The sequence below is a fragment of the Triturus cristatus genome, chromosome 3_2 (genome assembly GCF_964204655.1).
Source record: "Triturus cristatus chromosome 3_2, aTriCri1.1, whole genome shotgun sequence".
NCBI lineage: Eukaryota > Metazoa > Chordata > Amphibia > Caudata > Salamandridae > Triturus > Triturus cristatus.
Genome location: NC_140584.1, coordinates 230,186,123 through 230,201,511, shown reverse-complemented (window position 1 = coordinate 230,201,511; position 15,389 = coordinate 230,186,123). Strand labels below are relative to the sequence as shown.

The following is a 15,389-nucleotide window of genomic DNA, read 5'->3' as shown; positions in this document are numbered from 1 at the left end:
CTTTATTTCAATGACTTTAATACAATCATGAGCTAGTGGGTCGGTTCCAATTACTGGTAAGAGTGTAGCAGGATTCAGTGTATTACAACGTCTGATTTCTATGTGTGGCTGAAACAATGTCAGTTCGTAACCAGTAAGTCTTGCTATGGTCAAGTGTTGTGTTTGCGTTCGGTTCACAAGAACCTCTACTGCATGTGGTACTTGTACTGTCAATGGATGTCCTAATACTATGGCATCGCTTTGTCTGATTGCTAAAGCTGTCGCTGCTACTGATTTCAGACACGCAGGCAAAGCCTGAGCTACGGGATCTAATGTACTGGAGAAATAAGCACATGGCTTACATGCTCCTGCTTGTTCCTGAGTGAGTACCGCCAAGGCAGTACCTGCACGTTCTGTAACAAAGAGTGTAAAATGTTTGCTGTAACATGGTGTCGCTAGAACTGGTGCTTGACATAGAGCTTTCTTTAAGCTCTCAAAAGCTAGTGTGTGTTCCTGAGTCCAAGGGAGGACAGTCGACGTGGCTGCCTCCTGTGTTGTCAACTGAATGAGTGGCTTCGCTAGAAATGCATATTGGGGAATCCACTGTCTACAGTATGAAGTGAGGCCTATAAAAGCCCGCACTTCCTTTTGCGTCTGCGGTATTGGCATGTTTGCAATTAACTGAATGCGATCAGGTGTAAGCTGCCTTCCCTCCTTGGACAGCGAGTGACCAAGATAAATAACTCGCTGAACACAGAATTGCAGCTTAGAAGGGGACACCTTGTGTCCTTTGTCTGCTAGAAAATGTAAGACTGTCAATGAGGCTTTTTCACATTCGTGTTCGCTTCGTGCGGTGATCAGCAGATCATCGACGTATTGAAGCAATGCGGTGTTAACGGGCATGTGTATACTGTCAAGTTCTCGTTTCAGTGCTTGGCTATAGATGCTGGGGCTTTCTGTGAATCCTTGGGGAGCGCGGGTGAATTTAAAGCTTCGTCCATTCAAGCTAAATCCGAATAAGTATTGGCTCTCCGGATCTATTGGGACGCTGAAAAAAGCATTCTTGAGATCAATTACGGTAAAGAATGTAGCTTGAGAATCAATGGCTGTCAGTAATGATGAGATATCGGGGACCACGGGGAATTGTGGCACAATGCATTTGTTTAATTCACGCAAATCAATCACTAATCGATATACTGGTGGGGCCATCGGATCAGTTCGTTTAAGAATCGGAATTATCGGTGAATTACACACATTGGAGTTAGTTTCTACAACCACTCCTTGCGCGACTAGCTCGTCAATGATTTTCAGTAAAGCCACTACAGCATCTGGTGGTAACTTGTATTGTCGCATTCGTGGTAGTACCACTCCTGCCTTCAGTGTGACTCGGTATGGTGTAATGTTCATGCAGCCAACATCAGTAGGGCCTTGTGCCCATAGATGCGCTGGTAAGTTCTGTAGTCGGGAATCCATGTCTCTGGATACATAGTGACCTTTAAAATCACGTAAAAACAATCTTACTCCTTCCGGAGAACAACAAATAATAGCCCCTAGGGCTTTCAATGTCTTTATGCCTAACAAATTTTCCGGACATGATTTGGTAAGCAATAAGTCTGTAGTTCGTGTCAAGGGACCTATCGTAAGTGGAAGTGGCTGTGTTACTTCATTAACAATAGGCTTTCCTGAAAAACCAAGGGAAACATTTTTAGAGCCTGAGAGGGGTGCCCCTGGAACTTCACTACTTTTTATGGTTGTTCGACTTGCCCCTGTATCGAGTAAAAATTTTCTGTCATGACCTAATAATTCACTATGGACATAAGGTCCTTCTTGATCTACTGGAATCTCGATAAGGGGTAAGTCAACTTCCCTCTCTAGGCTGCTTCATGCGTAACGTTGGTACTCAGGGTATTCATACTGTGCGGTCTGATACATTTGTCGTGTGGTGGTTTGTGTGGCAGCCGCAGGCAATGGTGGTGCAGCTGGCACAAATTGTATGGGCTGTTGTGCAGCTGGCATAGACTGTTGCTGACCTGGCATGGACTGTCCATGCTGCATAGTTCCTTGTTCACTCTGATCTTGTCTGACTAATCGTGGTCTCTCTTTTGCAATACCTGAAGCTATATTACGTTTCAGGACTTGACAATCGTGTACATAATGGCCTGGCTGCTTACAGTAATTGCAGGTTCCTTTTACAGGAACTGCAGAATCTCCAGAATGTGTCGCACCCTTTTTATGACCATCCGCTTGTACTGTCTGGGAAACTAACATTTTCATTTTAGTATCTTTCATGCGTCTATGCTCGTGTTCTTGTTCATCCCTAATTCTATTGTGATGATACTGTAACATTTGTAGCATTTGTGACGGAGTGTTACCTTGCCAGGTACTCTCGAACTTCAATATTCTATTTTTCACTGGAGGCAGTGCATTTTCTACCAATTTTGTCACAAACAAATGTGGATATGAGTCACTGCTTGCTTTTATACCACTGTTTATACCAAAACATTTTTCAAATCGGGCATAATAATCACTTGTGTCTTCATCTTGCTTTTGTTTACAGGCTGAGATTGCACCCCAATCTTCCTTTTTAGTAGTTAATAAACGTGGCAGTACTTGTACTAGTAAACCTGGTAACAGCTTGACTTTATCCCCGAGCCCTGACCCTGGAGCTCGATCCCTTTCCTCCGCTGCTAATGCGGTCCAATCTATCTTTTGGTCTCCCACTTCCCACTCCTTTTCTTTCAGTTTTTCATAAATGCCAGCAGGTAAAAGCACCTTTAATATCGTCATAATATCAGGAAAGGTGTACTCTCCCATCAGTAACATGTCTTTAATTTCTCGGTGGAAACCCGCTGGGTCTTTGTCATGACTGGGCACTACTTTCTTCATTTCTAGTAATTCCATTTTTGATATGGGTGTATAAACAAATACACGATGAAACTCATTATCATCGCCCTTTATCGGGTGCACCTCTCGTAAGGGATTCTGTCTATCCATGTAGTACAGTGTTCCTTCTTTGTTGGGGATCGAAAAAGGATCCGCATTTTCTAAGAGAATGTACTGTTTACGTGACATTAATATTTCTTTAATTAACTTGTTACTGGATCCTCTCCATCTATTCGTGAGAAGTTCTGTTAGCATATCAGGTAAGGGACCAGGATCAGCATGTTGGCTCTTATATTGTATAAGAAGTTGCTGGATCATATAAATCCCAGCTAAACATTGTTCGTCTGGACTGAGGTTCAAAAACGCGTGTGCTACTGTCACGTCACCATATTTACCGGGACTGTCCATCCAATGAACAGCTGCCCTTGCTAATTCTTGTTCGTCCATAGAATCGAGGAGGTGGTAACCCCTTCGTTCCCGGAGTATTTTATCTGCGGCTTGAAACAAACGCTCGGGGGATCTCATATTTATTATAGTTGGACGTGTAGAATGTATCGGATCAGAAAAACCTCCGGTATTATTGCAGGACCTTCCTCTGCCCACATAGGCTATGGTGTCTGCCTGTCTTCCTGAATCTCCTGAGTCAGACTCTTCATTTTGTTCAAACTCGTCTGTTTCCAATCTCTCTGCATGTATGCGTTCTACTTCTTTCCTAATTTTTCGGCACATAGCTACTATACTTCCTTGTTTATCATGTTTTCCATCGGATATATTCTGACTCCATTTAGTGAGGATCTGCATTATTTCCGGGTCTACCCCCGGTCGGTCTTCATTTCTGATCACACAATTTATGAAGAAACGTAACAATTCTCCCTGTATCTCAACTTTCTGATATTCCATAGCTCTGTTAATGCATTCAGGATCTTTCCCTGTTTGGACAAAATGATATATGTTATCTAAATGCGCGGCCATTCCTGGCAGCCTTCCTAGAAATAACGCAGCTCGTCTAATACGTAACGATGTTATAATCATTTCATCCCCTTTACCAGGCACCGGGTCATATCTGCAATCTACCATAAGATCCTTAAGCGTACGGTTATTTATAAGTTTGGGCGTACGTGCATGTGCTGATTCCTGAAAAGAAAATTTACTCCCTCTGGGTGGCGTAAAAGGAAGGCTAGTAGCACCTCCAGTAGCCCCCTCTGAGGCGTCGAACGTGAAAGGATTCGTTGAACGTGCTACAGCCACTACAGGTGCAGACACGGCTGTGGAAACAGTTGCGGGGACAGACGCGGAAGCAGATGTGCTTGCCGGAGCTTGTGTCGTGACTTGTGTCGGAGCTTGCTGTGGTACCGGGACAAGAACTTGATCTTGACGTTGAGCCCCCCCAGCAGCCGATCTGTGCGGTGCGGGGTTAGCATATTCGGGAACTGTATCATCTAAATATGAGGAAAGAAAAATATCTTCTGCCGTTCTAGGATGTCCTTTAGGATGTACTTTTATTGGAAACAATGGGGTTGGCAAGTCTTTAGGTATGGCCGTAGTGGCTTGAGGCAAACCTTCGGCCAGAAGGGGATACATCCCTTTCATAAGGGCATTTCTTTGCCTCTCTGTTTGTTCTGCTTGTACTCGTGTACCTTCTTCAATCAACTGCTTCTCTCGAACCTTATTTGCACTTTCTTTACTTCTCTCTTCCTGTCTTAGCGCCTTTTCGGTGCGCCTATGCGACTCTTTACGCCATAATTCAATAGCGTCTTTCTGTGACTGTCTAGCTTTCCTCTTCCACAACTCTTCTTCTACTTTCATGATACAGTCTGCATCCCAGGTCCCAGCTACGGGCCATCTCTGGTTCTCTGGTAACTCTTTGGTGTAGTCCACCCATAGATCTAGAAATAATATGGCATCTAAGCCATGTTTATGGTACATAAAATGTCCTGGAGTGTCCCTAGGAGGGATAGGTACTGCCTCTTCAAGCACCCCTTTTCGAGTAGTAATTTGTCTTAACTTTGAAAAGAGCGGCATATTGACAACAGCTAATCTGGTACTTACTCTTGAACGGAACTGATCTGATACTTAATCTTGAACACACTTAGGACAAAAACACAATAATGAACAAAGCACAGTAAAACAATCATTCATACCACAATATGCAGGACATTTAGTACGTTTAAAAAATAAAACACTAAACATTTTAAAAATGATCAACAATGATGACAGTCTGCATAACTAATCACCAAGCAGAATTCTTGACAATAACTAGATACTTCGGAATACTTGATATACGGCTAAACCGTACATATACACTGCTAAACAGTGCAGACCGGATTTGTGTACCCAAATCCGTCTTGACCGGCACAACCTATGTGCACGTCAACACGCCTCCCCGGCGATGGTACTCACCGAGTAGCTCACAACGAAAGGCCTCGGAGACTGGACTCGATTTCGGACATCGGACCCTCTGGACATCGGGACTTCGGAAGACCTGGTGGGCCTCTGTATACCTCGGATCTTGCTCTCTCAGCTAGGCTCTGGTCGGGATACCTTGCGCTTCTCACCGCCTCGTCTGGGTTGATCGCAGCCTCAGTCGCCCCCGCTTGACCGGAGGGAGCTACAGGAAATCCTGCTGGTACGCGTTATGGTCCGTCCAGCTGTGGCAGGAGACCGGGCCTGCAACGCACCGCCGGCGCGTGAGATGAGAAGGTGTCCCTGTTCGGGCGCCATTATGTGGTAAATAAAATCTGACTCATTACCAATCTGAATTTCACACGAGAACTTTAACAAATAGCTCAGAATAATAAGAGGCAGAATCCGTGGTATAAGAGGTTTCTGAATGGGCTTTATTCCAAAATGGCCGACTCGAGTGGCGGACCTCAGGTTCCGTCACCGCAGAGGTTCAGGAAGTGAAGTACGATTCTTTATTATGAGACATACATATTTATAGTTATTACATTATAATGAAACGAATGTAGGAGGCGTAACATTTGATAAGAAAAGTGACATAAACGAAACTAGGCGTAATAAGGAGTGAAAAGAAACATAATTGGTTAAAGTTATCAAATATAGGTGGTTCTATAAGATAATACTTGGCATAGATGCGCGCGCTGCAGCATGACGTGTAATTGACGTGTAACTAGGGGGGTGAAGGGGACTTGACATTAACTCTACGTGTGGAGACGAAAAGTCTGGGGGGTCAAGTCAACCTAATCCCAAATCATATCTAACATCCTATGTTTAAAGAACTATGTTATCCACAAGGAAGGACTTCGAACATAATCTATTCTATACTGACTGTGTGCGTGCACAAACGTCTAAGTATCTATGTGAGATGCAAGAGACAGAAAACTTTCCATGGCAACTGGACTATGAATCACTTGAAGGGGCAGCTCTTTGCTCGAGAGCTAAAGGAAATGTTTACCTAAATCATTAGACAGGAATGCATCGGCTGAAGAGCAAAATAGATAATTCGAAGGTGAAATACAACTTTTTGGCAGACATGCTAAACCGGCCGAGGCAGGCACCGTTAGCTGCACAGGAAATAGGACAAAGTTCATGGATGCAGCTGCGAGCTCAAGCTGACGCTTGTCAGAGACAGAGAGCAGGGAAAGGCTTCGAGGACAGAATCGGGCCTACTTCGCCTGAACTGAGAAAATGGAGTAGCTAAGCCATATAAAGTCGGTGGCCTTTCCTATTTAGGAATTAACTATCCGGCCCATTGATGGCGGATCTGACAGAGAACATGTTGACGGTGGCCGCACATGTATTTGCGTCTTCAAAACTGGAACTGGAGAGAACATACATGTACTTGTAACATGCATATAGAACCGTTGGGGTCCAAGATAGGGGACATAACTGACCAGGGAAATCCACTTTTCCACAGGTGGAGGAAAAGGACTGACACTTTTTGCCCTGTTGTGGTATCCTGCTTGGGAAGAAATCTCCAAGGGCCTGTGTGTGCTGGCCTCCTGTTCTGGGAAACTCAGGGACATACAAGTTTCCATCTTTGCTTTTCCTTGCTTTTTTTCCGAAAACCTCCGTGTGCTTTATTGTTGTTGAAAGGCTCCAGTGTGGATGAAGTGGGCTGAAATAACTGCTTGGGGCCTTTATCATTGAAAGCCCTCTGCGCTTTTCTTTGCACACCAAATTCTGGGCTGACCCCACTCGCTTTTCAAAAACCTGAAAATCCCATTTCTAACATTTGGTCACCTGGGAACTTTCTAGGGAAGGGAATTTGGGGCTGGTAAAACCCTATTGTTACTCCTTAGGGCAGTTTTTCAGTTGAAGGATCTACATGAAATCACCGTGGGAATTGTTAGAAATATTTGACATTGCACACTGTGCACCCAGAGAGCTATACAGGTGCCCTGTAAACAGAGACATGATTGTTAGAAATGTATTATTTTCTATTTTCTTAGAACTGGTGTCATTGTGTTCCAAATATACCGTACCACTGTTTTGATGTTACTTCTTCCTCAAGATTTTAAATCTTATTTTAATCATCTGCAATTATTTATTTTTCAGACAAGAAACTTTGGTGGGCAGACCATAACTTAGCCCAGATGGGCACCTGCAATAAAAAAGATGGAAGGAACCTTACTGTTCTGAGAAATAAGACTGCAGGAGTTGTTCATATGAAAGTGTATGACAAAGAAGCACAGCAAGGTGAGTTATCTGCGGTGCCTTTGTACTGCCCTTTGTATTCTTACAGTTGTTTCATGTTCACTCTATCAGGATGAACCATGATTGGTGTCACCTTCCTTCATACTGATTAAATGCAAAGGTCAGTACCAAGAGTGCAGTGTGTGTTGTAGTCTTGGTTTATAAAAGGGAACAGTTCAGGAAGATGTCAACAATCCATTAAATGATGAGTTCGAAGGCATAACTTGAAGAGCATCCTCTGATACAGTGCCAGGGGACATCTGAAAGGAAAATGTCACCCCCCACTGCAGATGCTAGGTGAAAAATTTGAGTCTGCACAAAGAATATGGAAATGTTCAAAGTACTGTCATTTTTGATCCTCCGACTTAATCAGACCCAAAAGACTATATGCCGCTGCCTAATTGGGCACATTATTTTCTTCTCAGAAAAAGTGATAAAGTATAATTTATCATCTGAAGTTATTACTTCTCATGTTTTTTTTGTTAAGTTAAATATTCACATATTGTATTTCCCAATTAAATAATTAAAAAATTAAGTGCAGTATGTACTGTTAAGTGCAAAACTAGGCTCACTAAAGTAATTGTCAGTGGCCGACATTAATTCAGGCATTTTGGTCCTCACAATTTTTTTTTCCCTCAGGGAGGCGCCAGAAGTGTAATAGCAGTCCCTGATAGCAAGTGTGTTGCTTGCTGTCTGTTAGTCTGCAAGCTGCACTTTACAGAGGAGGGCAAAAAACACTTTTTTGCTACATTTTGTCAAATGACTTGACCTGGTAAATCTGGAATGAGTGTTCTTATTGGAGCATGGCAATGGTTTATATGTATAATTAGATCCCTGTCTGTAGAGACAAAGTGAGAAAAAGCAATGAACTGGAATGCGACCCAGAGTAATTTACAGTGTCTGGGAACATTGCATACTTTCGACCCATCACCTTTTTAGTTTTTCTCACGGAACGAACTCATTCTTCAAAGTAACTATGAATATCAACTGATTATCACATCCACGACTTGTTGAAAATTAATTCAGGCTGTTGTGCTTGAGGGAAAGCTGCTTCGTTTCTGGGTTTCTGTCCTGTTTTTCAATCTTTTCATATTTTTTGCGCACATCTTATTTCATTAGCGTCAGAAACAGTCCATTTTTAATGCTCTGAATAAACTTTTTTTTGCGATGTTGAACAGCCCGTTTTAATTGGTATTCTTTAGGACAACGCAGGTGAATTTAAATACACTGAAATCGGGTCCCACCACTAAAATATATTGACGAAAACATCTATATTAAAGACAGTCCCATTAACACGAGCACAGCAGGCAACTTAAGAGCTCCATTAGTATGAAAAATGTGCAATTTAGGACTGTAGAAGGTGCTTAGATTACTACAGCCTCTGGATTTCGAAGTACAATTAGCAACTTCATCTGTCATTTTGACACAGATCGCAAGAGAGTTCCACGAGATCTCGTTCGTCATGAGCTATCAGTGGTGTGTTTAGTCTGGACTGAACGAGCTGGAGAATTGTCAACCAGCAGTGTCTCTGATTATACCGGCATCTTGAATACATTTGTGTTCCCATCTTTCATCTGGTTCCTACAATTCGGCCAATTAGAATGACTTTATTTTCGTGAACACAAGTACATGGTGATGTACTGGTAACTCTCCAAGTGCCACAGACCATTATTTTAAGTGCAGACCATATTAAGTCCTGCATTAAAAGACCCAGGATTTTTTTTTCCGATTTCTCTTGAGGAACTAAGGGGCATATCAACATCAACCGGCGATAATTATCGCTGAGCGCACTTAGCGCTAGGATAATTATCGCCGGCTAGCGTGAATTTTTATTGCTGAGATAGCGTGCTATCAGCAACGCTTATCTCAATAGCGATAAAAATCCTCACGCTAACAGGCTAACGTGAGATTATCGCTGGAAACCCAGCGATAATCTCACGTTACCTTGTTGATAGGGACAGGCAAACTTAGCCATGATATCCTCCTTCCATAGGATATCATGGCTAAGTCAGAAAAATACCAGACGTAAAAAAGCAGCGCTAACCGCGGTTAGCGCTGCTTTTTTTGTCTCTAACAGGGTTAGCGACATTCTTGATAATAGGAGAAATGTCGCTTAGCGACATTTCTCCTGTTATTTTACTCTGGAACGCCCCCTTTGCATCTCATTAGAGATGCAAGGGGAAGCGTAGAGTAAAAGGGTGCTAACATGCAAATTTGCATGTTAGCACTCTGTTGTTGATAGGGCGCTAGTTTTATCTCTCCTTTTTTGGCTTTTAAAGCCAAAAAAGCAGAGATAAAGCCCTTGTTGATCTGCCCCTAAGACCGTGTGCAGAGAGTTATCTGTGGGATAAAGGCCGTATGCCTTGCACCAGTCAAAGACCAAGACATTGGTTAGTTACTAAGAGTTATGAGTGGGCTGACATGGGGCTTCACAATGTTGCACAGCACCTGTGAGCCTTTTTAGTGTTAGGTTAATTGACACAATGCTTTGCATCACTTTGCACCACATTAGTGATTTTGTAAAATGTTAGGTAGATAACCAGAGGATTATGAGTAGTGCCATAGAGGTGAAAGCGGCGTGCGTGCCTGCTTTATGCACCCCAGGGGCACTTTGGTGTTATAGAGGGGTTGAAAAATGCTTATGCAGGCCCTTCTACAAGCTGATAGTGATGGTGTACATGCAGAGCCAGCGCTATTTCGAGAGGACGTTCCCTCACATGCATGGGGAGTGATCCCATGCAAACGAAGATGAGAATTTACATCTGTGCCTACACCCTATTGGGGACGCAGCCACTGAGGCAAACAGGCCCTTTGGAGGCGCACTGTGAGTGCACCAAAAAGGTGCTACACCCTACTAGAATGGAGAAAGAGGGTTCCATGGGGCCCCCCAAATATCCCTGTACACATGGGTGAATTAACTCACTGCACCCGCCTGCAGGGTGATCTCTATCCCCTTTAAAGGTACATGTGGCTGCTGTCTGCACTGCGAAAGATGCAGCGGCTTGGAAGCAGCCGCTCCGTCTTTCACTGAATGCGCTGACTCAGCGCAGGCTCGAGTTTGCAGCTGTCATGAAGACAGTGCATTCATGATTCTATGTCACATTGTTCTGATCTGCGACAAGTGCACCTTTTGAAATGTGATCCTGGCACAGACAGGACAGTAAGCCCATTCTGTAATCAGGACCATGATGTGCAACAGTGACCAGGCAATTTTCCATGGCCATTTAAATTGACTGACCACTGCAAGAAGCACACTCATAATGAATGAAAATGTGAATTTACAATGGTTGGCAAATTCTGTAAACTTTTCTGGTAACAGTACAATCTTTGAGACCCTTCATACTTCCTCCCAAAATAGCCCTAAAACGCATATTGGGAACCAAGTTTTAAGTTTCACACTTTGAGCATTTCCCTCCAGGGCACCTTGTCAGTGCTTATAGTTCGGTTATATTGAGCATGCACAGTGTGAGAGGGATTTTTTCATTTTTCATGGGGTCATGCTTCATGAACGTTTGGGAATTAATTTCTGGCCTCTACAGTAATACAAAAATATAGCCCTTGCAGGCAATATGAAGTATTTGCAGTTTACACAGGGCATGCATTTTCAGTAGTAAAGCAATAGCCTTTAATTCTAATGTAGTCTTTTGAAACAAATACCTAATGGTTCTTTGACTGATAAAAAAGTGTTAACAATTTGCTAAAACTGTGTCTTTGTGTAAAAATGAATGTCCTGCAGTGACTAGGCTGGCTGTCCCTTCACCTACAGTTATCCTAACTCCTTGAAGTTCCTTTGAGTGATTTCCTATTTATACTCATCTTAGTGGATCCCTAATCAATAGGGTTCCCAGTAATGGAAACCTATTGCCCTCCTGTGAACTTGTTGGTGCACCCTTTGACGGGGGAAATGCTGAACTGTTCTTGCTGCTATGTAGTTTCAAAGGTGTACTGTCGTAGTCCTCAAAACCAAACAACCCTGGCTGGTACAGTGGTGAAACATGTTTGTCTTAGTAGTAATATGCCACCGGGGTGTGGGAAGATGTATGAAATGCCATGCCAGTGATTATTTAGAACAACTGTGTTACTGAACTTAGAACATTTACTACACAGCTCCCAGTTACAGCCGAGTATACGTCATGAAACTGCCCTCCCTTACTACAATTGCTAGAATTGTTTACTTTTTTCTGGCATTGTCACTCACTCATGGAATTCTGTGAAAGGATTGTATAAGAAGTTTCAAAATCCATTTTAGTAAATTTGGTCCTTGTCCCTTTTCGGCAAAATATAAGGCATTTGAGCGAACAGGTTTGAATTCAGTTTAACTGAGTATGTATTTAGCTTACATGTGCCAAGTGACCTAAAGATTTTTGTTTTAAGGACTAGAAAGGGAATGAAGTGAGATTCAAGGGATTTGATTAAAACCTTCTAAAACCTTTGAGATGGCATATCAAATCTGAGCATCTTGAAATAACTCTGGTTTCCTGCCCATGCTGGCATTGTTAGCTCCAGATGACACTGGCCACCAACAGATCCCTTACTCCTACTTCCCCGGAAGAATAAACACAAACCCAGGCCACAGGCAGCAGGCAGCAGGCAGTAAAACAACGAGCAGGCCTCAGAAAAAAATGCAAATAGTGAAAGGCACAATGAGGCCCTTCGCACCCGTGGGCCCTAGAGTCTCTTCACTGGCAACATTATTGGGAGCTATGCCCCTGTTGAGGATTACATATTTCCCCCAAAAATATGCATTTCATTTACTTGCTCATTCATTTTTACAGAGTTGGCACAATATTTATTATTTCTGTCACTTCTATCTTTAATATTTAGCCATTTGGCAGCTAGCCTTCTGTAGGATGAAAAATGTTGCTCTATTCGAGGCATCAATGGTGCTACTGTATTTTTATAATTTATGGGCAGTCTATTAACAACATGTCATATTTTAGAATGGGCAACTAGAAATAGTTGAAACTTAAGGTGTCATTGAAATAGGTTATTTTTAAGTGCATTAGTGGTTGTGCCCACTGACTATACATTGAAACCAATGTGTGTTGCTATGTTTGTGTGTCTGCACGTGTCAGAGAGGGTTTGTCTTTACAGGGTGTCCTTTCATAACTGTGTAGTTATAGTTATGTCAGACTTTCCATATGAAGAACTTATTTTGTTTCACTGATAAATTTGGTGCAGTTTGAAGAATCTTTATGAACGTTTCTACCAAAATAATCATCCACCTCAGTTCTTTCCTGAAATGTTTAGTCATGATCTGTCAAGCAGGGGCTGAGAAAAATGGAAGGGAAAATTACAGTAAATTAAAATTGCTAAATAGAATTACACTTAAATTGGCAGAAAGCTACATCTTTACCTAGTAAGTGTGCTTTTTGTGATTTGGTGTAATTCTGTGCAGCCATTTTGGAGAGTTAAGATTCCAAAAATAGTGATGCCTACCTCTGCAGGACTCCTGCGGGAAAAAATGGCAAAATAAAGCATTCTGATTGGCTTGACCAGCGGGACCCAGACTGGTCCCATGAGTCTTAGAGCTGTGATTGGCTGGCCACTACATGAAGAGAAATTTTGCAGCCACCATTGCAGGACTCGGAGACTCAGTCCCAGAGTCCTAAATTATTTTTAAAACAGCATATAAGGGTCCAGGATAAGGATAACCTGACCCCCTAGCCCTTCTGAGAGTGCACCCAAAGGGACCATCCCTTAAAGGGCAATTCTAAAACAATATATATTTTTGGGTTGTCATGATCCTGCTGGAATCCCGTAAGAGCCAGCTGTGACCAACTGTGTTCCCTTGGGAGTCTAGAAAGACCAGAATGTTTAAAAAAAGGAAGAATGTGGGGTGGGGACCAAAGGGGGTGCTTGATGGGGGGTTGGCCACCTGCAGGGGTTGGGTATGCTAATGATATCTCACTATGCATTAATAAAAAGTCCACAAGCTCATTAAGAAAACAAAGGTGAAAGTGATGTTATAGTTAGGTATGGCAATAAGACATTTCTCTACATTAAAAAAATCCAGAAATTGAAAAAACAAAGAAAACATTGTTTTTATAGTTAGGAATGGAAATAATATTTAACTATACATTAAAAACAACCCTAGAAATTCACTGAAAAAAACAAAGGTTAAATTGACCATATAATTAGGTGAAAATGTCACTCATAATGCCACGTTTTAAACACAAAAAAATCACTGAAATTCCCCAGTTATAGTTTGCTGAACTAATTATTACAAGCGTTTTCACCATGACCTGCTTAAGACCTCACGTATCACATCACTCATGCCATGTTCAATTGCATCAATAATGACTTCACTGATACCACTGGTACCATGCTGTCTTGCTGACTCAAATCTTGTTGACTGCCCATAAGAGATCATCTATCTGTAAAAGCTTTGCGGTCATCTACTTGCACTAGACCAGTACCTAGGCTTGATTTACCTGCAATGGGGGGCAGGTCAGATAGAGAAACCAGGTTTGTCCCATACACACATTTTACCTTTTGACTTAGGGCATGATTACGATCTTGGTGACCCATAGTTTCTGAAATGGAATCCTCATTGAGGCAAAACAGCAGACTGTGGCTAAGATGAGCCTCACAGCAACACACCTTCATTTGATTGACTTGTCCAGGTCCACTGGAGGTCTTTGGAAACAAAAAGGCCTGAAGTCCCAAGATTTTCAGAATGTTAAAAGGAGTAAAATGTTTTCATTGCCAATGTTCCAGGACCTCATGAACAGCACTTGGGGGTCAAGACTCACAGTAGGGTCCAGGGCAGGTCCAAATTGAACTGGCCTGCTGGAATCATTTGGAAAAAGGCTTCCTGCAATTTGTTGTGTCCCTGTAGCCTAACAGTAGGTCAGCCAACTAATCACTGGAATCTACTTCTTTGTCCTGGGGGCAAGTCAGAGGTGGGTCCGTATTTCAGGTCTCCTCACACATCTTAACAGTTGGTGCAGACTTTCATCTGTCTTTCTCAGGTCCAGTAGTGGTCTGGCGAGGGTGCCCATATTATCTCATTAGCCTGTGCATGAGAGTGACTACTGGCCCCTCCCTAACAAATAGGGAACACATTAGCTGTGGTAACCTTAACCACAGTTACTGTGTGCACTATTGCAAACAATCCCACAATGCCCGCTCGGCTTAAATCCAACATGGCAAAACGTTTGTTCCCCTGTGAAGGGCTCATATGGCTGCCCTACAGGCATGGCCAGGGAAATCAGCAACCCCCTCCTCTGGGGTCACTCAAAACAAGTTGTGGGGTCTGCTCCTTACACACTGGCTAAGTACTAATCCAAATTTACCAGTGACTCGGGCTTGCAATACATTTAAAAAGTCCAAAAATGAACTTAGTACCTTTTTCCTTACCTGAGATCCTTTTGGAGACTTGTTGTTGCAAGGCCATGTTTTGCATTAAACTTTTACATGTCCTATTTTTGAATACCATGCTATCTGCTCTATTGAGCATTAAGGCCTACTTTAGGGTGGCTTACTCCCCATGTTCGACAAGTGTGTGATTGTGCCCATCCCTCCTAGGTCCATTGTGCTGCCAGTGCCCTATGTTGGTGCCCCTGCCTCCCTTCACCTGCACCCCATTCTCTATTTGTATTCAGCTATCTACTCCCTCCTTGGTCCGTTGTGCTGCCATTGTCACTGTGTTGCCATGGCCCTCTGCTGCTGCTCTTGTCCCTGCGTGTGCCCAAACCCTCTGCCTCAAGTTTTCAAAATGTGTCCTTGCCCTCTCCCACCCTGGTTCTTCATAATGCGACTGCACCTTGATTGTCACTATTCTCTGTTGCTGCCCCTGTCCCATTCTGCCCCCTTATGTACTTGGTGAATGAGTCCTGTAATAATGGCTGCAGCATTTAATTTCTAGC

At 42.9% G+C, this 15,389-nt stretch overlaps 1 protein-coding gene across 1 annotated transcript in view; it reads left to right on the top strand.

Moving 5' to 3' along the window:
- Positions 1-15,389, top strand: part of LRP1B (LDL receptor related protein 1B) — a 3,634,433-nt gene that overhangs the window by 2,413,982 nt on the left and 1,205,062 nt on the right. Inside the window, exon 33 of the mRNA XM_085647014.1 lies at positions 7,381-7,521. Coding sequence (XP_085503140.1) covers positions 7,381-7,521 — 141 coding nt within the window. The remainder of the gene's footprint in view (positions 1-7,380; positions 7,522-15,389) is intronic.